This window comes from Aegilops tauschii, chromosome 7 (genome assembly GCF_002575655.3).
Source record: "Aegilops tauschii subsp. strangulata cultivar AL8/78 chromosome 7, Aet v6.0, whole genome shotgun sequence".
NCBI lineage: Eukaryota > Viridiplantae > Streptophyta > Magnoliopsida > Poales > Poaceae > Aegilops > Aegilops tauschii.
In genome coordinates, this window is record NC_053041.3 from 633,907,549 (window position 1) to 633,933,412 (window position 25,864).

The following is a 25,864-nucleotide window of genomic DNA, read 5'->3' on the forward strand; positions in this document are numbered from 1 at the left end:
AGGAAACATTTGATATATATATATATATATATATATATATATATATATATATATATATATATATATATATATATATATATATATATATATATATATATGCATGCATGGTAATAATTCGTTTGCTTATTATACCGCGCAGGCAATTAATCATGAAGGTCACTGGAAGGGTGATGGAAAGATGGTTACGATCTGCGGTGCAAGACAAGTATTCAAATAACCGGACTGGGATCATATGTTCGTGTAGAAAATGCAAACTAATCGTCATCTTGGACCCCTTTGACCGTGGCAGTTTGAAGGCGCACCTGCTCATGCATGGTTTCGTGGATGGCTATACTCAGTGGATAATTGAAGATGATGATGAGGACGTCCACATGGCAGGCAATAACGACATGGGGCTAGATGAAGAGATTACTGACGATGATGGACCTGGAGGCGAGGGCGCAGGACATGGTGGCGGAGAAGAGGTCATACACGGTGGGGAAGAGGGTGCTGTACACGGCGGAGAAGAGGCCGAACACGGCGGAGAAGAGGCAGATACGCCGTAGTCTTCAACGCGACTAAGTTCAGTCGTGTAGGACCCTCATGTTCGAGACCTACTTCGGAAGAACACGACTAGCGACAGAGTTGCTTCTACAGAGGAGGGCAAGCTGGCCCAATTGGAGGTAGACTCGAGGACTCCATTGTATGACGGTTGCGATCACGACGTGGCCCGCTTGAGTTTCACACTCGAACTTCTAAATATGAAGGCCAAAAACAAATGGACAGATGCAAGCCTCGATGAGCATTTGAAGTATCTACATAATAAAGTTCTTTCCGCGGGGAACTTGTGTCCTACTAGTGTCGATGAGGACAAGAAGATTGTGTGCCCTGTTGATCTGCCCCACATTAGATACCATGCATGTATCAACGATTGCATCATTTATCGGAAGGAGCATGCGGAAAAAACCCAGCTGTCCGGTGTGCAATGCTTCTCGATACAACAAGGCCGGGAAGAAATCTGCTCAGAAAGTTGTATAGTACTTACCAATCACTCCCCATCTGCCACGTTATTTCGTAGACCCTAAGGAAGCAAAGCTCATGCGCTGGCACACGGAGAGGGTGAAGCCCTACAACGGAGATGATCCAAAGCTGAGACACCTCGCGGATGCTAGCCAGTGGGGAGCATTCAACGCGGAATATGGATATTTCGTAGATGATGCAAGGAACATCGTGATTGGCATGATTACCAATGGCATGAATCCGTTTGACAACCAGAACACCAACCATAGCACATGGCTCATGTTTGTATGGATGACACTCAACTTTCACCTTGTCCTTTCAGTCTCATAACTGTTTTCTGTTTTTCATGGCGCTGATGTCCGTACCGCTCACACAGGCACATAACAACACCAACAACTTTACATTTACCTACCCATATAATAGACATTAATGGCATCATCTACATGACCCGCAATATCTCATATTCCCGCAAGCCACCCCTCAGACTCTCACCGCGTCACCCGCCATCTCCGGCTATAAGAGCATGGTTAATAATATAGCCAGCTAATGGCTATATGAAACCGTCATGTCAACTATAGACATCATTTATAGTTACTCATAAAATAGTGTCGGCTATAAGGTTGGCTATTACATTAGTACTTTTTCCTATCTTCTCTCTTTCTCTTTCTTTATATTTATTCCATTTGTCTAGGAGCACGTATATAGCTATGCTCTTGCATGAGAGTCCACTCCCTTTACTTTTTCACATTTCTCTCCTCCACATAGGCAAAAGTGCCATGTAAGCAGGCCATAAACCCACTATTGTACTTGCTCTGACAGCTTGCCGACAAGACGTGCATAACCGACTCTAAACATATATCCACTACCGCCTCCTCTGCCCGCTCGCCGCTCTGACCATATCGACATGTTGCTTCACCTAGTACAAGCTTAATTGCCTTATAGAGAAGAATGTGCGATCCTAGGTGCTATTGGAGTATAATATCCGACCATCTCTCATAGTTTGAGCTTTTCGGTGAACTGGCTGGTGCGTGCAGTACTATTTAGTATCGGAGTCAAGTAAGTGGACTTGAGTTCAAAAACCAGTTGGCGCAATTTAATTGCAGCCTACTTTTGATCCACGTTTAGGCCCGAAGGAGCCACACGTGAGTGGCAATGTTGACGTATAAATGCATAGCTCATCGTCCCCCATCAGCTTGAGCACATGGATGATCTGGCCAGGTGCATAAACTTGCAACCAAGGGGTTCAGTGTTCAAAACCAGTAAACACAATAAATAATTACGGCCTGCCCCCACTTTCTTTGTCCACGTCATAAACACCAAAGGAGCATACACGTGAGGGGTGGTGTTGGAGTATAATGTCTAGCCCTCTCTCATAGTTTGATCTTTTGGGTGAACTAGCTGGTGCGTGCTGTTCTACAGGTCCTAGGGCTATCTCTCCCCGCCAGCACTTCCTCCACCGTGGCGGCAACAAGGCTGGGTCCTCACATGTCGACGCCTGGGTCGAATCTAGCTCCACCTGCAGGGAGACAGATGTTGGATCTGGCGCCACACGTGGCACTCCTTTGACGAAGAAGCGGACACCATCCATGACAGACCCCCTTAGCATCCCAAGCCATTGTGGAGGAGGAAAAGACCTGCCAGATCGTCGTCTAGCTCGAGCATCAGCATTGCTATTGTTGAGTCATGTCTAGGGATGAGACCCACAAGCATCATCAACTCGAGGTCCCTGCTCATTGGTCCATCATGGACGAGAAGCGGCTGGAGGAACTTTATCACCAGCTCACTGCTAGCCCATTAGTGGGGCCCTTAGCCCTGCTCCTATATCCTCAGACGAGGAGGATGAGGACTAGACAAATCTAAGATGCCTAACTAGTCGCTAGCAATGTCGAATAGACACATTGCCTATCTTTAGCAATGCAAATATTGCTCGTCAAATGAATATTCCCTGAGTATCAGAACTAGCTATTTTGAATTAAGTTCAGGTTTTCATTTTTTTCTATTCACATTTTGAATGGATAAAATTGAATCAGAAATTTAAATAAATGCTAAAAAGACTAAATAACGAAATACAATTATGGTCTCTATTTCTTAGTGAATATGTGTTTGTGCCAAGGTATTGCTCTGCACACAAGCTTGCCGACCTCCTAAATATTACGGAGCACGCCCCACATGTGATTCGGTGCATATGCGTTTTCACGACTATGCATGCTAGAGATCCTCTAACACACCGGTCATGCTGACTTCCACGTACACCACATAACAACTAAAACTCCCACCATCGAAGGAGAATCCTGCTCTCAAAAGAAGCCAAACTAGGGTCGTTCCTTGTTTGGAGAAGACGGTTTCTTAAGAACGACCAATAGCCATTGTCTTCATACCATGCCAAAGACACCCTTTCGCACTGAGGCAACCTTGCACGGATCCGGATATACCCAAAGAATAAAAAGTGGCACAAGGCGGTCGTCGTCCTCACACTGCCGACACCCTTGAACCTCATCCAATGCAGATATTTGAGCCATACAACCAAGACCCCAAAAGTTCCTCTAAGATCCCCCGTCTATGAGATATGGGTCACCTAAGGAAATACATTCGCCCCCATATCGAACAAGCTGTCAACCACATCTCACATAGGCACAACATTTCAAAAAAATTCTTTGCTGTTGGGGAACGTAGTATCTCAAAAAAATTTCTACGATCACGCAAGATTTATCTAGGAGAAGCATAGCAACAAGCGGGGAGAGTGTGTCCACGTACCCTCGTAGACCGAAAGTTGAAGCTTTTAGTAACGCGGTTGATGTAGTCGAACGTCTTCGCAATCCAACCGATCAAGTACCCAACGCAGCGCACCTCCGCGATCCGCACACGTTCAGCTCGGTGACGTCCCTCGAACGCTTGATCCGGCTGAGGCCGAGGGAGAGTTCCGTCCGCACGACGGCGTGGTGACGGTGATGATGAAGTTACCGGCGCAGGGCTTTGCCTAAGCACTACGACGATATGACCGAGGTGTAAAACTGTGGAGGGGGGCACCGCACACGGCTAAGAGATTGTCTGTTGTGCCTTTGGGTGCCCCCTCCCCACGTATATAAAGGAGGGAGGGAGGAGGAGGACGGCCAAGAGGAGGAGGCCGGCCAGGAGGAGGTGCACCCAAAGGGGGGGGGGGGAGTCCTACTCCAAGTAGGATTCGCCCCCCCTTTCCTACTTCCACAAGGAGAAGGGGGGAGGGAGAGGGAGGAGAGAAGGAAAGGGGGGGGGGCTGGCCCCTAGCCCTAGTCCAATTCGGTTTGCGCTAGGGGGGAGTGCGCCACACCTTGGCCTGCCTCCTCTCTTGCACCACTAGAACCATGAGGCCCAATAAGTTCCCGCGGGGGGGGGGGGGGGGGGGGGTGGGGGTGTTCCGGTAACCCCCGGTACTCCGAAACTTATCCGAAATGACCCGAACCATTCCGTTGTCCGAATGTAGCCTCCCAATATATGAATCTTTGTGTCTCGACCATTTCGAGACTCCCCGTCATGTCCGTGATCTCATCCGGGATTCCGAACAACCTTCGGTCATCAAATCACATAAACTCATAATACAATTCGTCATCGAATGTTAAGCGTGCGGACCCTACGGGTTCGAGAACTATGTAGACATGACCGAGACACATATCCGGTCAATAACCAATAGCGCAACCTGGATGCTCATATTGGCTCCTACATATTCTACGAAGATCTTTATCGGTCAAACCGCACAACAACATATGTTGTTCCCTTTGTCATCGGTATGTTACTTGCCTGAGATTCGATCGTCGGTATCACCATACCTAGTTCAATCTCGTTACCGGCAAGTCTCTTTACTCGTTCCGTAATGCATCATCCCGTAACTAACTCATTAGTCACATTGCTTGCAAGGCTTATGGTGATGTGCATTATCGAGAGGGCCTAGAGATACCTCTCCGACAATCGGAGTGACAAATCCTAATCTCGAACTATGCCAACTCAACAAACACCATCGGAGACACCTGTTGAGCATCTTTATAATCACCCAATTACGTTGTGACATTTGATAGCACACTAAGTGTTCCTCCGGTATTCGGGAGTTGCAAAATCTCATTGTCATAGGAACATGTATAAGTCATGAAGAAAGCAATAGCAATAAACTAAACGATCATAGTGCTAAGCTAACGGATGGGTCTTGTCCATCACATCATTCTCTAATGATGTGATCTCGTTCATCAAATGACAACACATGTCTATGGTTAGGAAACTTAACCATCTTTGATTAACGAGCTAGTCCAATTCGGTTTCGGCTAGGGGGGGGGGGGCGCCACACCATGGCCTGCCTCCTCTCTTTCACCACTAGACCCATGAGGCCCAATAACTTCCCAGGGGGGTTCCGGTAACCCCCGGTACTCCCAAACTTATCCGAAATGACCCGAACCATTCCGGTGTCCGAATGTAGACTTCCAATATATGAATCTTTATGTCTCGACCATTTCGAGACTCCTCATCATGTCCGTGATCTTATCTAGGACTCCGAACAACCTTCGGTCATCAAATCACATAAACTCATAATACAAAATCGTCATCGAACGTTAAGCGTGCGGACCCTACGAATTCGAGAACTATGTAGACATGACCGAGACACATATCCGGTCAATAACCAATAGCGGAACCTGGATGCTCATATTGGCTCCTACATATTCTACGAAGATCTTTATCGGTTAAACTGCACAACAACATACTTTGTTCCCTTTGTCAATGGTATGTTACTTGCCCGAGATTCGATCGTCGGTATCACCATACCTAGTTCAATCTCGTTACCAGCAAGTCTCTTTACTCGTTCCGTAATGCATCATCCCGTAACTAACTCATTAGTCACATTGCTTGCAAGGCTTATAGTGATGTGCATTACCGAGAGGGCCTAGAGATACCTCTCTTGACAATCAGATTGACAAATCCTAATGTCGATCTATGCCAACTCAACAAACTCCATCGGAGACAACTATAGAGCATCTTTATAATCACCCAATTACGTTGTGACGTTTGATAGGACACTAAGTGTTCCTCCGGTATTCGGGAGTTGCAAAATCTCATAGTCATAGGAACATGTATAAGTCATGAAGAAAGCAATAGCAATAAACTAAACGATCATAGTGCTAAGTTTTGGGTTCTACGGTAGGGTGCGTCGACTGCAAATAAACAAAAATTCCTACGCGCGGAACAGCCAAGAACATGCTACGGGAGATGGATCACAGTTCGTTACCACTAGACGCGCAGTGCCGTGCATCGGGAGAAGAGTTGGGGCAGCGCATCCGCATGGATCGTCTCCTCCTTGTCCGATCTCCCTCGAGCAGCCTGTCGTCCGATCCCACGTACAAGTTCACCAGAGCGGCGCAGATGCACCGCCTCTAACGTTATCCGCGCATGCAGGAGGAACACCATGCGGCGGACTGCTAGGTCCGATCACATAGTCGGTGGCGAGTGGAGGTGTCTATTCGCAACACATGCAAACCCTAGCGACGGCGCCGAAGCGATCAACCGCATGAGTGTGCCGCACGCTGATGACCCACAAGTATAGGGGATCTATCGTAGTCCTTTCGATAAGTAAGAGTGTCGAACGCAACGAGGAGCAGAAGGAAATGATAAGTGGTTTTCAGCAAGGTATGCTCTGCAAGTACTGAAATAAGTGATAACAGATAGTTTTGTGATAAGATAAATTGTAACGAGCAACAAGTAAGAAAAGTAAATAAAGTGCAGCAAGGTGGCCCAATCCTTTTTGTAGCAAAGGACAAGCCTGGACAAACTCTTATAATAGGAAAAGCGCTCCCGAGGACACATGGGAATATCGTCAAGCTAGTTTTCATCACGCTCATATGATTCGCGTTTGGTACTTTGATAATTTGATATGTGGGTGGACCGGTGCTTGGGTGCTGTTCTTACTTGAACAAGCATCCCACTTATGATTAACCTCTATTGCAAGCATCCGCAACTACAACAAAAGTATTAAGGTAAACCTAACCATAGCACGAAACATATGGATCCAAATCAGCCCCTTACGAAGCAACGCATAAACTAGGGTTTAAGCTTCTGTCACTCTAGAAACCCATCATCTACTTATTACTTCCCAATGCCTTCCTCTAGGCCCAAATAATGGTGAAGTGTTATGTAGTCGACGTTCACATAACACCACCAGAGGTTAGACAACATACATCTTATCAAAATATCGAACGAATACCAAATTCACATGACTACTAATAGCAAGACTTCTCCCTTGTCCTCAGGAACAAACGTAATTACTCACAAAGCATATTCATGTTCATAATCAGAGGGGTAATAATGTGCATAAAGGATCTGAACATATGATCTTCCACCAAATAAACCAACTAGCATCAACTACAAGGAGTAATCAACACTACTAGCACTAATCCCGGACTTGGAGACAAGAATTGGATACAAGAGATGAACTAGGATTTGGAGATGAGATGGTGCTGGTGAAGATGTTGATGGAGATTGCCCTCTCCCGATGAGAGGAGCGTTGGTGATGACGATGGTGATGATTTCCCCCTCCCGGAGGGAAGTATCCCCGGCAGAACAGCCCTACCGGAGCCCTAGATTGGTTCCGCCAAGGTTCCACCTCGTGGCGGCGGAGTCTCGTCCCGAAAGGTTGCCTTCTATTTTTTTCTCATCGAAAGACTTCATATAGGAGAAGATGGGCGTCGGAGAGCCACCAGGGGGCCCACGAAGTAGGGGGCGCGCCCAGGGGGGGAGGGCGCGCCCCCACCCTCGTGAGCAGGGTGTGGGCCCCCTGGCCTTCATCTTTGGCGACGATTTTTCTTTATTTGTTTTAAGGTATTCCATGGAGTTTCAGGACTTTTGGAGTTGCGCAGAATAGGCCTTCTATATTTGCTCCTTTTCCAGCCCAGAATTCCAGCTACCGGCATTCTCCCTCTTCATGTAAACCTTGTAAAATAAGAGAGAATAGCCATAAGTGTTGTGACATAATGTGAAATAATAGCCCATAATGCAATAAGTATTGATATAAAAGCATGATGCAAAATGGACGTATCAACTCCCCCAAGCTTAGACCTCGCTTGTCCTCAAGCGAAAAGCCGATAACAATAAATATGTCCTCATGTTTAGAGGTAGAGGCGTCAATAAAAATAAAATACGGACATGAAGGCATCACGATTATTTCCATAACAGCAACATAAATAGATTTTGTCCTATGATTACTCATGTTCAAGTAATGATCCTTTCACAAAGCCAAAGTATGAATCAGAAACCTTATTGAGCATCAACAATTATAATCTCAGTCATTGAAGCAATTGCAATTTATCATAACATCGGAAAGAGTCTATGTCAGAGCTTAAAAGCAAGTCCACATACTCAACTATCACTTAGTCCTTCATAATTGCTAGCACTCACACAATACTTGTGGTTACGGAGTTTTAATCGGACACAGAGAAAGATAGGGGCTTATAGTTTTGCCCCACAACCTTTTACCTCAAGGGTAATGTCAACAATAATAATTCATGCTCCCCACATCCAATTAGATATATATATATATATCATGTTCTTTCCAACATATTGAGCTTGCCAAAGGATAAAATGAAAAAGGAAAGGTGAAGATCACCATGACTCTTGCATAAGGTAGAGAATAATAATGAAAGATAGGCCCTTCGCAGAGGGAAGCAGAGGTTGTCATACGCTTTTAGGGTTGATGCACAAAATCTTAATGCAAAAGAACGTCACTTTATATTGGCCCTTGTATGTGAACCTTTATTATGCAGTCCGTCGCTTTTATTGCGTCCACAACAAGTTTGTACAAAGCTTATTTCTCTGCACTAATAAGTCATGCATATTTAGAGAGCAATTTTTATTGCTTGCACCGATGACAACTTACTTGAAGGATCTTACTCAATCCATAGGTAGGTATGGTGGACTCTCATGGCAAAACTGGTTTAAGGGTATTCGGAAGCACAAGTAGTATTTATACTTGGTGCTAACAATTTGGCTAGCATGAGGGGGAAAGGCAAGCTCAACACGGTAGAGGATCCATGACAACATACTTTATCTCAGATGTAAGAAAACATAACTCATTATGTTGTCTTCCTTGTCCAACCTTAACTCTTTAGCATGTCATATTTTAATGAGTGCTCCCAATCATAAAAGATGTCAATGATAATATATCTATATGTGAAACCTCTCTTTCCTTATTACTTCCTATTAATTGCAACAATGGCCAAAGCTATATTTGCCAACTCCCAACAACTTTTAATCATCATACTCTTTCTATGTGGAGTCATTACTTTCACTGAGATCAATATGAACTCTTTGATTCTTTTTATTCTTTTTCTTCTAATCACCCAAGATCATGGCAAAATACTCAAGCCCTTGACTCAACAATAATCTTTATTATATAGCTCACGGACTCGATTACAAAGAAGGATCATAAAGCAAAACTCAAACTAGATCATGCCATGACTTTATTCTACTAAATCAAGATACTACTAATAGGATCGAACTAAGAAAAACGGTAAAGATAGGAGATGTGGTTGTGATACGATACCGGGGCACCTCCCCCAAGCTTGGCAGTTGCCAAGGGGAGTGCCCATACCCATGTGATTATTTCTCCTTCTTTGTTGTTGGTGAAGAAGGTGGTGATGATGGATAGTCACACATCGAGCGTAAGAGGTCCTCCAGCTTGCGGATAATGCCCTTGAGTGCAACAATATGCTCCTTCAACAAAATATTTTCACTTGTGAGATACTTGTTCTGTATACGAGCTAACTCAATCATCTTGAAAGCTTCGATCTCAGTTGGGGTAAGAAGATTATGATCAAGTTGAAGGATGTCTTCTGCTTCCAGGGCTTGATCCTTCAAGGCCTTCTTGATCCTTTCATCCTTGTTGATCTTTATGGGTTCTTCCCTCTTCAGACCTATCTTCATTAGCCAAGCATCGTTGTCACCATTGTTGGAGGAGAGGGATGACATGATGCCTAGCCTCAAAAACCCTGCCAAGAAACAGCTCGAAACAAAAACAGAGGAGATTTGCGTGATACAAGAGTCAAAACCTTCGGGAGTATATATAATGAAGTTTTACCGACCAAAATACGTATCGTGCAAGGAAACGGAGTCCGGAGGGCACACGAGGTGCTCACGAGGTAGGGGGGCGCGCCCAGGGGGGTAGGGTGCGCCCTCCACCCTCGTGGAGGCCTCGTGTCCTCCCCGGACTGCTACTTATTTTTCTATTTTTCTAAATATTCCAAAACAGAGAAATATTGCCTTAAAAATTGTTTTGGAGTCGGTTTACTTACCGTATCACATACCCATTCCTTTTCGGAGTCTGGAACGTTCTGGAAGGTGTCCCTTATGTATTCCTCCGGGGTTACGGTTTCAATAATATTAGTTTCAACATTTATAGGATTACCTGAGATATAGTGTTTGATCCTTTGACCGTTTACCACCTTCGGATTTGTGCCTTCGAAGTTGTTGATCTTTATGGCACCGGAACGATAGACCTCCTCGATAACGTAGGGGCCTTCCCATTTAGAGAGAAGCTTTCCTGTAAAAAATCTTAAACGAGAGTTGTATAGAAACACATAATTACCTACATTAAACTCACGCTTTTGTATCCTTTTGTCATGCCATCTTTTAACTTTTTCTTTAAACAACTTGGCATTTTCATAAGCTTGGGTTCTCCATTCATCAAGTGAGCTAATATCCAATAACCTCTTCTCACCGGCAAGTTTGAAATCATAGTTGAGCTCTTTAATAGCCCAATATGCCTTATGTTCTAGTTCGAGAGGTAAGTGACAAGCTTTTTCGTAAACAATTTTATATGGAGACATACCCATAGGATTCTTATATGCAGTTCTATAGGCCCATAATGCGTCATTCAGTTTTTTGGACCAATTCTTTCTAGACCTATTGACAGTCTTTTGCAAAATTAATTTGAGCTCTCTATTGCTCAATTCTACCTGACCACTAGACTGTGGGTGATATGGAGATGCAATTCTATGATTAACGTCATATTTAGCAAGCATTTTACGGAAAGCACCATGAATAAAGTGTGAACCACCATCAGTCATTAAATATCTAGGGACTCCAAACCTCGGAAAAATAACTTCCTTAAGCATTTTAATAGAAGTGTTATGATCAGCACTACTAGTTGGAATAGCTTCTACCCACTTAGTGACGTAATCAACAACAACTAAAATATGTGTGTATCCATTAGAAGCAGGAAAGGGTCCCATATAGTCAAAGCCCCAAAGATCAAATGGTTCAATAACAAGTGAATAATTCATAGGCATTTCTTGACGTCTACTAATATTACCAATTCTTTGACATTCATCACAAGACAAAACAAACTTACGGGCATCCTTGAAAAGAGTAGGCCAATAAAAACCAGATTGCAATACCTTATGTGCGGTTCTATCTCCAGCGTGGTGTCCTCCATAAGCTTCGGAGTGACACTTGCTTAGGATCTGTTCCTGTTCATGCTCAGGTACACAAAGTCTAATAAAACCATCTACTCCTTCTTTATAAAGATGTGGGTCATCCCAAAAGTAATGTCGCAAGTCATAGAAAAACTTTTTCTTTTGCTGGTATGTGAAGCTAGGTGGTATAAATTTAGCAACAATATAATTAGCATAATCAGCATACCATGGAGTGCTATGAGAAGTACTTATGACATTTAGTTGTTCATCAGGAAAGCTATCATCAATAGGTAGTGGGTCATCAAGAACATTCTCTAACCTAGATAAGTTGTCTGCAACAGGGTTCTCAGCTCCTTTTCTATCAACAATATGTAAATCAAATTCTTGCAGCAGGAGAACCCATCTAATAAGTCTAGGTTTTGCATCTTTCTTTTCCATAAGATATTTAATAGCAGCATGATCTGTATGAATAGTTACCTTAGAATCGACAATATAGGGTCTGAATTTATCACAAGCAAATACAACTGCTAAAAGTTCCTTTTCGGTAGTAGCATAATTTCTTTGAGCATTGTCTAGAGTCTTACTAGCATAATGGATAACATTCAATTTCTTATCAACTCTTTGCCCTAGAACAACACCTACAGCATAATCACTAGCATCACACGTAATTTCAAAAGGTAAATTCCAATCAGGTGGCTGAACGACAGGTGCAGAGACTAATGCTTTCTTAAGTATTTCAAATGCTTCTACACAATCATCATCAAATATAAAGGGTACATCTTTTTGTAATAAATTAGTCAGAGGCCGAGAGATTTTTGAGAAGTTCTTAATGAACCTCCTATAAAATCCGGCGTGACCAAGGAAACTTCTTATACCTTTGATGTCCTTGGGACACGGCATCTTTTCAATAGCATCTACTTTGGCTTTATCAACTTCAATACCTCTTTCAGAAACTTTGTGCCCCAAGACAATACCTTCATTAACCATAAAGTGGCAATTTTCCCAATTCAAGACAAGATTAGTTTCTTCACATCTCTGCAAAACTCAAGCAAGATTGCTCAAGCAATCATCAAAAGAGGAACCATAGACGGAAAAGTCGTCCATGAAAACCTCGCAAATCTTTTCACAAAAGTCAGAGAATATAGCCATCATGCATCTTTGAAAGGTAGTAGGTGCATTACATAAACCAAAAGGCATACGCCTATAAGCAAAAGTACCAAAAGGGCATGTAAAAGTAGTCTTTGATTGATCTTTAGCCAACACAGGTATTTGAGAGAAACCAGAATAACCATCTAGAAAGCAGTAGTGTGTATGTTTGCATAATCTTTCTAGCATTTGATCAATAAAAGGTAAGGGGTAATTATCTTTCTTAGTAGCTTTATTTAATTTGCGGAAATCAATTACCATCCTATAACCTGTGATGATTCTTTGCGGAATCAATTCATCTTTATCATTAGGGACAACAGTAATACCTCCTTTCTTAGGGACACAATGGACAGGACTTACCCACTGACTATCAGCAACGGGATAAATTATACCTGCCTCCAGAAGCTTGAGTATTTCTTTTCTTACCACTTCTTTCATTTTAGGATTCAAACGTCGTTGAGGATCACAAACTGGTTTAGCATCAGCTTCCAAATTTATTTTATGTTGACATAGAGTGGGACTGATGCCCTTAAGATCATCCAGAGTATATCCAATAGCAGCACGGTGATTCTTCAGAGTTTTCAATAATCTTTCTTCTTCATGCTCTGAAAGGTTAGCACTAATAATAACAGGATATATTTTCTTTTCATCAAGATAAGCATATTTAAGATTGTCAGGCAATGGTTTAAGTTCAAACACGGGATCACCCTTGGGTGGAGGAGGATCCCCTAGGATTTCAACAGGCAAATTGTGTTGCAGAATAGGTTCCTGTTTAAAGAATACTTCATCTATTTCCCTTCTTTCATTCATGAACATATCATTTTCATGGTCTAGCAAATAGTGTTCTAAAGGATCACTAGGAGGTACGGCAATAGAAGCAAGACCAATAATTTCATCCTTACTAGGCAATTTTTCTTCACGATGTTGTTTACTAAATTTAGAGAAATAAACTCATGAACCATATCATCCAAGCCAACAGTAACAACATTCTTTTCGCAATCTTTACTAAACTCATGAACCATTTCAACAAGTTGGAGTCACCCGAAGGACTGTCAGGAGTTCATGATGTGTTTCATGTTTCCCAGTTCAAGAAGTGCCATGCAGAGATGGCCAATATTCCCCTATAAGGACGCTTGACCCTGGAAAGGATAATGATGTTCCACAAAGTGGAGTATGGACCTCATAAGTATAAGTTTTTACCTCGGTATGTGGGATATCCCACGAGGATGAAGAGATGAATTACTATTGGATATAAAGGAGGTATGATGTTGGAAATATGGATCAATGGAAATTCCATGATGAGTCTGAGTAATCACGTCTTAGTTTGGTGCCAACAGAAGGAAGGGAGACAGTACAATTGGATGGAATTAAGAATGCTAGGAAGCTAGATGTTGGAATAATGATCGGTTGCCCCGAGGATGATTTCAAGGTTTGCAAGTGATGAGATGGGCCATAACCCACAGGCCCCAGGACCTGCCAAGGAGCAAGCACACTCTTGCTGAAGGAAAAACCCTGGAAGGAGTTACGATTTTATCGACAGACGATCTTATAGGAGTGACGCAAAACCTGAGACTTGTGAAGAAACGATAGATGGTTGTTTGGCTTGCAGAATCCATGGATTTATCTGAACTTGGTTCGTCGACAAGAGAAATTCTGCAATGCTTGTGAGGATGACCGAGTGTTAGAATGCGAGATTCGCTAAACCATATACAAGGTAATGATTTGGGTGCGGGATGGATTGATCACCATACCGACTTACTCTTATTATTCGCCTTGCTATGTGGGATGGTAAATCTGAGTGACTTGCCTATAGTTGAGAGACGACGATATTAAACCTTGTTTGAACCTTAGAATGGTATAAGTATTTCCCCCTGTACAAGGCAGTTGTTGCCAATCGTAGGATATACGGTGAGGTTCAATCCAGACCCATTTCCTGCAGGAGAAACCATAAATGGTTGACCACCATGAGCAATCGATAGTTGATTAGTATTGGCGCCAGACCCGTCAGCTAAGAAGACCCAATCTCAGAATAACCTTACCAAGAGGAAAGGACAGAAAAATTGAGGAAACAGTTATGCCACTACCGGAAGAGCCCAGAGAAGGAATTATCCTTACGATCTGAGAAGACCGACAATGTCAAGAATAAGGATGGAGTATATGAGTTTTGATGGAACCGTCACACTGCTTCTAAGGGTGGCAGCACCCCAGACCCCTGAGATGATCGATGGATTTTGAAGACCCCCTACCCTAACCTATTTCTTGCTAGCCTCTCCGAATCTCGAGGACGAGATTCATTTTAAGGGTGGTAGGTTTGTAACATCCCAAAATTCTAAATTTTGGAATGTTATATTAAATAATTAGTTTGTTTGATTGTTGTGTGATTGATTGACTGAAAGTGAGTGAATTCGAAACTTTGAAAGTTAAATGAGAGGGAATAAAAGGACTTTCCCAAACTTTCATTTTGCATTCATGATCTCCGTAAATTCAAATTCTTTTCATCACAAAACCCTGGAGAGAAGATGACATGACTTCTTCCATTTATTTAAATGACAAGGGGTGTTGAAAATATTTGAATTTCATTTGAAAAATATTTTCAACCCAAGAACTTTATGCAACTCAATGATTTTCACGAGCGAAGATAAAATGAATTCTTCAAATTTTATGAAATATGAGTTGGGAGTTTCAAGGATCAAATTCAAAATTCTTTTGGAAATTATTTTTAAATTGGAGTTATTTGGGTTTTATTCAAATTATTTTTCTCCAAAAATAAAATATATGGAAAATAGGGTAACATGATTCCCTACATCATAAAATTGGAGAGAAATAAATTTGAATTAACTTTGGTATTTTAAAAATGATTTTTATTGGATTTTAGTAGGGCAGTAGCACTCTTCGAATTATTTGAATTTTTCTAGATTTTATTTGACCTTGGAAAAATGTCCATGATGTAGGAAATAATTTTCTGAAAATTTTGATATATTATATGCCTATAGTATATTTTATTTTATTTAGTTTTATTTCTTCTTTTGTAGAAATAAATGTTAAACAAAACTTTCTCTCCACCTACTGGGCCGGCCCAGCCGAAGCCAGGCCAAGGCCCAGCGCGCCCAGCGCGCCACCGCCTTCATCCCCGACTCTCGAGCGCGCACGCATCGCCGCCGCCGTGCTCCGCCCGGCCTCCCGCCGCCGCCTCCCCTTCCCCTCCTCCAAGCCTGACCCGGCCCCTCCTGCTTTAAATACCCGAGGCCCCGGGCCCCGTTCCTCTCCTCCCCGAGCTGTCGCCACCGCCCGCGCAAAACCTCGCCGGAGTTGTGAGCTCCGACGAGATCTTCCGCCGCCGCCGCGCGCCGTTCCGGCTCTGCAGCCGAGCGCCTACACCGCCACCGTCTTCCCCTCGTCGCGCCGCCCCTCTCCGTCCACTCCGCTAAGCCAGAGGATCACCGGAGCCGCCACACTGCCCACACCCGAAGCCGCCGCCGCCGTCTTCCTCACCGCCGGCGCCGTCAACCGCCGCGGTAAGCTGCTTCGCCCCGGCCGTCCGATCTCTTTTCCACGGTTAGGATTAGATCTGTTTTTTTCTTTCGAACTGGTATCTTTTAATTAACGGACGTTCGCTGTTTTAGTTTCCGCAGCGAACGGTCCTCAGCCAATAGAATACTGCCACGTGTCCGGGGACCCAGTTGGAGATATAAATTTCATAAATTAGTCCCTGGATTTTTCAGAACAACCCCTGAACTTCAAAACCCTCTAACTCTTTATCCGTAACTCCGATTTAAGCGATTCTTTTTGCAAAATACTCCATGTGACATATACTTTCCATGACAGATTAGTCCCTGGATTTTGGAGATTGAGCAAATAAAATTTATTCAACTTCAAATCTAGTTCAAACCTTCGTTCGATCGTAACTTTTGAACCGGAGCTCCGTTTTTGACAAAACCAACGCTCACTTCTTCATTATGATCACCTCTTTCCAGTAAAAGAACTTAAACATATTTTTGAAAGTTTAAAATGTGAATTTCAAACAGATTTGTATTTGAACTTCATTTGATCACAACTTGAGTTTTATAACTCCGTTTGAGTTGATTCTTTTTGCAAATCGAAGCTCTTGACCTAAACTTTCTGATAAGACCAAATTCACCCAATTTTGGTACTGTTAGAAATTGTTTTCTGTTGCAAGAGTTAATTGCTTGTTTTTGAAGTTTTCCGAGTTCTTTTCTTCGTTTTTTAGTGAGTGCTTATGTATGAAATTGCTTGCTTACGATAGATTGACCGGAGTATGACAAGTAGATCTATCAAGAGTTTTGAGTGCGAATCATCTTCATCAACATTGCAGGCAAGTTCACACTTTGATCATACTTTTTTACTACCCAGTTTTATTGCATTATATCAATCCTCAAACACTGCATGATTAGGATCTAATTAAATTGTGGGATCTGGGAAGTAGATGAGGTAGTACCTATGCCCTGTTACTTATCAAACCCTGGGAGTTACTTCTACGTTTTGCTTACACCGCTATGCTATGCTCGTGGACGTGGATTGGGTTTTAGTGTTTTGCATGACATATGTGAGATTGTTGTTTAATGGTTCAAATTAAGGTGGCAACTTTAATACACATCTGGGTGGATTGCTTGTTTTGGGCACCTGGGGATATACCAGTGTTGTCCTAGGAGATCCCGGGGATATACCGTGTGATCCTCCTACGGTCCGCCACCCAGGCTCAAAGGGATCATGAGATTATTCATGCTAGAAACTTCCGTGTGCAGCCACAAGCTATTATGGGCTCTAGCATAGTTGAGTAGGTTGTGTGAGCTCTTGAAGAGGTAGACTAGCAGATGTAGGGGATGTAGGTGGTACTGTCTACCCGGAGTAGAGAGTTAACGCTTCTGAAAGACTGTGTCTCGGTCATCCGTTTCTCAAACACCATGTAGTGCGAGAAATCAAACGGAGGAGATTGAGTCTTGTGGGGAAAAGTGCACAAACCTCTGCAGAGTGTACAAACTAATCATGGTTAGCCGTGTCCCCGGTTATGGACATCTTGAGTATCTAGTACCTGGATTATCATGTGAATCTCATCATGTTACTTATAATTAATTTTGTTGGGTTTAAATGATGTTACTTAATTGGGATTGAGAATGCTGTCAACCATTCTCAATGTTTAACAACCACCATGATAGTTAAATAAAATTTATTCCTTTGCAGTAGGGAAAAATTGGCTTTTCGCAAAAACATTATAACCATAGAGCTTTCCACCAGCCAAATATGCATGTAGTGATAGCTTTTATTCTGTTCATTACTCTCCTGTGTTATCTTGCCAGTACATTCAATGTACTGACCCGCTTCGGGCTGCAACGTCTCATGTTGCAGGGATCTTATGACGAGTAAGTGATACGTTAGGGTTACGGTTTCTACACTCAACTTTGCCGTTGGTGTTGATGGGAATCCACAACCTTGTTACTTCCGCTATATGGATTGAGGTAATAGTATTTACGTTACTTTATACATGTGATTTACCTCTGTTATAAATCCTCGAGTACTGTGTGTGTCAGCATACCGATCCAGGGATGACACTTAAGCACAGAGACTTGATCCATTCGGGTCGGGTCACTACAAAGATCAACATAAGTAGCAAAAGATTCACAGAAAGAAGCTACTATCCCAGAGTCAAGTCCATATTTAGTGCTAAACTTACGGAAAATATCGGTATCCATAAAAGATTTAACACAATCAAACTTAGGTGTCATACCTGACTCCTTACCTTCGTTGAGGTCCCAATCTTCAGAGTTGCGTTTAATTCTATCCAATAAATTCCATCTAAATTCAATAGTCTTCATCATAAAAGAGCCAGCATAAGAAGTATCGAGCATGGTTTGATTATTATGAGAAAGCCGAGCATAAAAACTTTGCATAATCACTTCTCTTGCGAGATCATGATTGGGGCATGAATATAACATTGATTTAAGCCTCCCCCAAGCTTGAGCGATGCTTTCTCCTTCGCGAGGCCAAAAATTATATATATAATTGCGATCACGATGAACAAGATGCATAGGGTAATACTTTGATGAAATTCCAATTTCAATCTTTATAGTTCCATGATCTCATATCATCACATAGCCTATACCATGTCAATGCGTCCCCCTTCAAAGGTAAACGGAAAGCCTTCTTCTTAACAACATCATCGGGTATACCTGCAAGCTTAAATAATCCACAAATTTCATCCACATATATTAAGTGCTCATCAGGATGCTTTGTTCCATCTCCTGTAAAAGGATTAGCTAGCAGTTTTTCTATCATACCCACAGGAAATTCAAAAGGAGTTTCATTTTGAATAGGTTCAGTAGGTTGAGGAGCAACTCTTTGCTCTACTGGACGGGGTGAAGATACCCCGAACAAGCCCCTCAGACAATTACTTTCCATAGTAACAAGTGACAGAAAATTTCAGCACACTAAATAAATTTTTCCTTACCAAATTCCACCTACCAAAGGCGCTTCACTCCCCGGCAACAGCGTCAGAAAAGAGTCTTGATGACCCACAAGTATAGGGGATCTATCGTAGTCCTTTCGATAAGTAAGAGTGTCGAACCCAACGAGCAGCAGAAGGAAATGATAAGCGGTTTTCAGCAAGGTATTCTCTGCAAGTACTGAAATAAGTGATAACAGATAGTTTTGTGATAAGATAAATTGTAACGAGCAACAAGTAAGAAAAGTAAATAAAGTGCAGCAAGGTGGCCCAATCCTTTTTGTAGCAAAGGACAAGCCTGGACAAACTCTTATAATAGGAAAAGCGCTCCCGAGGACACATGGGAATATCGTCAAGCTAGTTTTCATCACGCTCATATGATTCGCGTTCGGTACTTTGATAATTTGATATGTGGGTGGACCGGTGCTTGGGTGCTGTTCTTACTTGAACAAGCATCCCACTTATGATTAACCTCTATTGCAAGCATCCGCAACTACAACAAAAGTATTAAGGTAAACCTAACCATAGCACGAAACATATGGATCCAAATCAGCCCCTTACGAAGCAACGCATAAACTAGGGTTTAAGCTTCTGTCACTCTAGAAACCCATCATCTACTTATTACTTCCCAATGCCTTCCTCTAGGCCCAAATAATGGTGAAGTGTTATGTAGTCGACGTTCACATAACACCACCAGAGGTTAGACAACATACATCTTATCAAAATATCGAACGAATACCAAATTCACATGACTACTAATAGCAAGACTTCTCCCTTGTCCTCAGGAACAAACGTAATTACTCACAAAGCATATTCATGTTCATAATCAGAGGGGTAATAATGTGCATAAAGGATCTGAACATATGATCTTCCACCAAATAAACCAACTAGCATCAACTACAAGGAGTAATCAACACTACTAGCACTAATCCCGGACTTGGAGACAAGAATTGGATACAAGAGATGAACTAGGTTTTGGAGATGAGATGGTGCTGGTGAAGATGTTGATGGAGAATGCCCTCTCCCGATGAGAGGAGCGTTGGTGATGAAGATGGTGATGATTTCCCCCTCCCGGAGGGAAGTATCCCCGGCAGAACAGCTCTGCCAGAGCCCTAGATTGGTTCCGCCAAGGTTCCGCCTCGTGGCGGCGGAGTCTCGTCCCGAAAGGTTGCCTTCTATTTTTTTTCTCATCAAAAGACTTCATATAGGAGAAGATGGGCGTCGGAGAGCCACCAGGGGGCCCACGAGGTAGGGGGGCGCGCCCAGGGGGGAGGGCGCGCCCCCCACCCCCGTGAGCAGGGTGTGGGCCCCCTGGCCTTCATCTTTGGCGATGATTTTTCTTTATTTATTTTAAGGTATTCCGTGGAGTTTCAGGACTTTTGGAGTTGCGCAGAATAGGCCTTCTATATTTGCTCCTTTTCCAGCCCAGAATTCCAGCTGCCGGCATTCTCCCTCTTCATGTAAACCTTGTAAAATAAGAGAGAATAGCCATAAGTGTTGTGACATAATGTGAAATAACAGCCCATAATGCAATAAATATTGATATAAAAGCATGATGCAAAATGGATGTATCACACCCCACTTTATATAGGCGTCCGTCGCGGGCTCAACACTTGGGCCTCGCACGGACCCTAAAGCCCATAAGTCTACTCGGCCACAATCCGGATACAGCTCGGATCACATCCGACCAGTGTCCCCGTATTGGACCTCGTAGGTTCCTTCCCTTAAGAGCGCGACCCCTTAGGTTCAAGTTGGCTTGGTCGCAGTTCGGATCACCTCCGAACTGCACGGTTGGTAGCGGCCTCTAGCAAGGCATGCTGAACACCAAGCAGACTATGAAGCTGGTTAGCGAACCTGTACATCACACTTCCATTCCTTTTTCCACACGATATATGTTGTCGAGCTCAAGGCGAGTATGTCATCCTTGTGCTAGCCCGACCTCTTTCTCGTTCCAGTGATACCGACCACTATCCGGATTATCTCATAATCCTTGTCGCATGGGCATGCTTATCCTGGTCGGATCACACGAGGGCCCCAGAGTATATATATCCTTATCGGAGGGGCAAATCCCATCTTGCTCGACCACGTCTCGCAGCATGGGTCTGGACAAGCCTGAAACCTACCTTTGTAATTACCCAGTCACGGAGTAGGGTTTGGTCGGCCCAAAGAAAGTCTGTCATCATCCCGAGTACATGCGCCAGCTCGGGTCTTAGGACATAGAACATATGTTGCACTAGAGACTCACAGATGACATATCGCTGCATCTCATAGTTGGGTCTGTCCGACTCGGACCTTATGTCGACTCGGATCCGACTACGTCGAATCCGACCAGACCTTGCCAAGTCCATGTTATCCGGTTAACATCCAATGTTTCATGGCTAGTGAGACCAAGCCATCGACCGTGTCATATGCTAGTCTAGTCGGTTGCGCGTCCACACAGCCCTTTCGACTAGGGACCTTTTTAGGAAAGTCATCATACAATGCATAGTCCCACAAACAAGTCACGTACTTGCTGATAGACATCATTGATAATGTCCAAGGACTATCTTTATTCATAAACACATAGGAAATATCATCATACATGATTGCCTCTAGGGCATATCTCCAACAGTCTCCCACTTGCACTAGAGTGAATCAAATAGACTTCGAATGCCCATAGCTCTAACGTGCCCCTGATGCTTGGGTTGTGGAAGCGTCTTAGTCAACGGATCTACAACATTTGCATTCGTGTGAATTTTGCATAACTCTACATCACCATTCTTTACGATCTTTCGTATCAGGTGATATTTCCGATCTATGTGTCTGACCTTGTGGTGATTCCTCGGCTCCTTGGCTTGTGTGATGGCACCAGAATTATCACAATAAAGGTCCAACGGTTTTACCGAGGCTGGGAAAATACCAAGATCATCCAGAAAATTCCGGATCTAAACACCTTCCTTTGCAGCTTCACAAGCCGCAATGTATTCGGCTTCTGTGGTAGAATCGGCCACCGTATCTTTCTTGGAACTCATCCATCTCACTGCTCCTCCGTTCATGACGTACACAAATCCGAACTGTGATCGACAATCATCTCTGTCGGTTTGGAAACTAGCATCGGCGTAACCCCTTACGACGAGCTCTTCCTCACCTCCATAAACTAGGAACATCTCCTTAATCCTTCTCAGGTACCTCAAAATAGTCTTTACCACTGCCCAATGACTCTCACCTGGGTTGGCATGGTATCTGCTTGTTAGGCTTATTGCAAAAGCAACATCTGGCCTTGTACATATCATGGCATACATGATGGATACGATTGCCGAGGCATACGGAATCCTACTCATCCTGCTTCACTCATCAGATGTCGAAGGACTCTGAGTCTCGCTTAGCCTTATACCATGTGAGAGTGGCAAGAACCCTTTCTTCGCCTCACTCATGTTAAACCGCTTCCACACTTTATCTATGTACGTGCTTTGGCTTAAGACAAGCAGCCTTCTCGATCTATCTCTATAGATCTTAATGCCTAATATATATATTGCCTCACCAAGGTCCTTCATCGAAAACTTGCCATTCAATGACTCCTTGACTGAGTTCAGCATCGAAACATCATTTCCGATCAGTAGTATGTCATCCACAAACAAGATCAAAAACACTATCGAGCTCCCACTTAACTTCTTGTATAAACAAGAGTCCTCTTCGCTTTTGATGAATCCGAAACCAGTGACGACCTCATCAAAATGAATGTTCCAGCTCCGAGATGCTTGCCTCAACCCATAAATGGATCTCTTGAGCTTGCATACCTTACTAGTGCTAGTCGGATGGACAAAACCCTCGGGCTGTATCATATACACGTCCTCGGTTAAATTTCCATGAAGGAAAGCCGTCTTGACATCCATCTGCCATATCTCGTAATCGAAATATGCAGCTATAGCTAGTATGATCCTCACCGACTTCAGCATCGCTACCGGCCAGTAAGTCTCGTCGTTGTCAATTCCTTGAGCTTGTCCATAACCCTTAGCGACAAGCCGAGCTTTGTGGATCTGAACATTTCCATCCACATCAGGTTTCTTCTTAAAGACCCATTTGCAACCAATGGTTGCTACGCCAGGCGGCGGATCAACCAAGTCCCAGACTTGATTCTCATCCATGGACTTTAACTCGGATCTCATGGCCTCCAGCCATGCCTCGGAATCTGGGCTTACCATCGTTCCGCATACGTGGCCGGCTCATCGCTTTCTAGCAACAATACATCACGCACTCTGCGCAATCTTTCCGACCTTCGTGGTTCCGGTGCCGCTTCCACTACGGGTTCCCTGACTGTCTCCGGTATGATCTCATCACCAGCCGAGCCGTCCCCGAGTGGTCCTCGAATTTCTTCGATTCGAACCGTCCTCCCACTGGCCTCCCGACTGAGAAACTCTTTCTCAAGGAAAACCCCGTTCTGAGCAACAAACACTTTGTTCTCTTCCTGGCTGTAGAAGCTATATCCCAAGGTTTCTCTCGGATATCCCACGAATATGCATTTATCCTACTTAGGTGTAAGCTTGTCTGACTTAAGTCGCTTGACAAATGCTTCACAGCCCCAAATCTTTAGAAAAGACAAACCGGGACTCTTCCCGGTCCACATCTCATGTGGTGTCTTGTCTACGGATTTTGATGGTATCCTGTTAAGTGTGAAAGCTGCAGTTTCTAGAGCGTATCCCCAGAATGACAAGGGTAAATCTGATTTGCTCATCATAGACCGAACCATGTCCAACAAGGTATGATTCCTCTGTTCCGACACGCCGTTTCTCTGTGGCGTACCCGGAGGTGTGAGCTGAGGTACCATACCTCGACTTTTCAGATGATCATCAAACTCCTGGCTCATGTAATCACCTCCACGATCAGATCGTAGAAGCTTTATAGTCTTGCCGAGCTGATTCTCAACCTCGTTCTGAAACTCTTTGAACTTTTCAAAAGTTTCCGACTTGTGCCTCATCAAATAGATATATCCATATATACTCAAGTCGTCGGTAAAAGTCACGAAGTACTGATAGCCACCTATGGCAGTTGTGCTCATTGGACCGCACACATCACTATGTATAAGTTCCAACAGCTCGGACGCCCTCTCGCAACTCTTTGCGAAAGGAGACTTAGTCATCTTGCCGAGCAAGCATGATTCGCATGTCTCGAACGACCCGAAGTCGGACGAAGTTAGGAGCCCATCATCATGGAGCTTCTTCATATGTTTCAGACTAATGTGTCCAAGCCGGCAATGCCAGAAGTATGTTGGATTTATCTCATTAGGCTTATGCCTCTTGACATTCACGTTATAGACCGGTTCCTTTTCTAGATTCAATATAAATAGCCCATCAACAATGGGTGCATAGCCGTGGAACATACTATTCAAATGAAACGAACAACCATTGTCCTTTAAATTGAATTCATAACCCTGACTCATCAAACGTGAGGCAAAAATAATGTTCCGACTAAGTGCAGGAATGTAATAACAATTATTCAATTCCAAAATAAATCCAGAAGGAAGCTGGAGCTGCATCGTGCCGACCTCCAACGTAGCAACTCTTGCTTTGTTGCCGACCGTGATGTCAATCTCCCCTTGTGCCACACGCCTAGTTCTTACCAGCCCCTGCATCGAGTTGCAAATATGAACAACCGATCCGGTATCAAATATCCAAGAGCTACTAGGTATGTCAGCAAGGAAAATATCTATAACGTATGCAACAAGTGTACCTCTGCAAGCCACTTGCTACGGTTCCTCTTCCAGTGACCGGTCTCCTTGCAATGATAGCAAATGGTCTTTGAGTCCGGTCCAGACTTTGGCGCAGCGGCGGAGGTTACCATATCCGTGCCCATTGCCTTAGCCTTCTTCTTAGACCAACTCTTGTTGAACTTAGCCGATTTCTGCACCATCAACACTTGATGCGTGCCTTTCTTAATATCCTGCCCTGCCACTTTGAGCATCCCATGCAATTCAGTGAGCTTCTTATCCATGCCATGCATATGATAGTTTGAGATGAACGTCCCATAGCTGGGCGAAAGAGAACCCAGAACTGCATCTGTAGCCAGCTCATCCAAGAGCGGGAAGCCCAACCGATCCAAAGCATGCACATATCCGATCATCTTGATCACATGTGGGCTCAGTGGATCACCTTCCTTCTGCTTGCAATTCATCAAGGATCGCCAGACGTTGAACCTTTCGGTCCTAGGCTGTGTCTGAAACATGCCCTTGAGACTCTCGATCATATCGTAAGCCTCAACATTTTCGAAATGCTGTTGCAAATCGGGCTCCATACAAGCCAGCATCACACAGCTGATCTCCGTTGATTCATCAACGAGTTTTTGGTAGGCATTCTTAGCTGTGGCACTAGCATTATTGGCAGGTTCCTCTGGAAGAGGATCCTCTAGAACATGTTCCTTTTTATCATGCTTGAGAACAATTCTCAGATTTCTATACTAGGTGGTAAAGTTTGTTCCATTCAGTTTATCCTTTTCCAGAATTGATTTCAATGCAAAGTTGGGTTGAGCAGGTGGTGCCATTGATCTACAACAGAAAATATGCAATCACTAAGCAATGTGTTTATGGAGAGTAATTCAAGCCTAAACAGAAATACTCCCACTGAAGTTAGCATCCCTCCGCAAACTCTCAGTGATTCAGGATCCGACTAGCACATGCGACTAGTGAGCTTTAGCATCACTGCTAGACAACATGCCTATCCAGTAAGCAACTCCTTGCTAATCGTATCTCTATACGACTCCTGTCGGTCGGGAAGATATCTCATACTCCGGCCCCCAACCTTCTTTGCCACAAGGCCCAAAACCGTTTTGATAGCCTTGTAAAGTTAACCTTATGCAGTGCATGTCCGTG

At 43.6% G+C, this 25,864-nt stretch overlaps 1 protein-coding gene across 1 annotated transcript in view; it reads left to right on the forward strand.

Moving 5' to 3' along the window:
• Positions 1–399: 399 nt before the first annotated feature.
• The window catches only part of LOC123495015 (uncharacterized), a 43,704-nt gene continuing 18,239 nt past the window's right edge, over positions 400–25,864 (forward strand). Inside the window, exon 1 of the mRNA XM_073504632.1 lies at positions 400–541. Coding sequence (XP_073360733.1) covers positions 400–541 — 142 coding nt within the window. The remainder of the gene's footprint in view (positions 542–25,864) is intronic.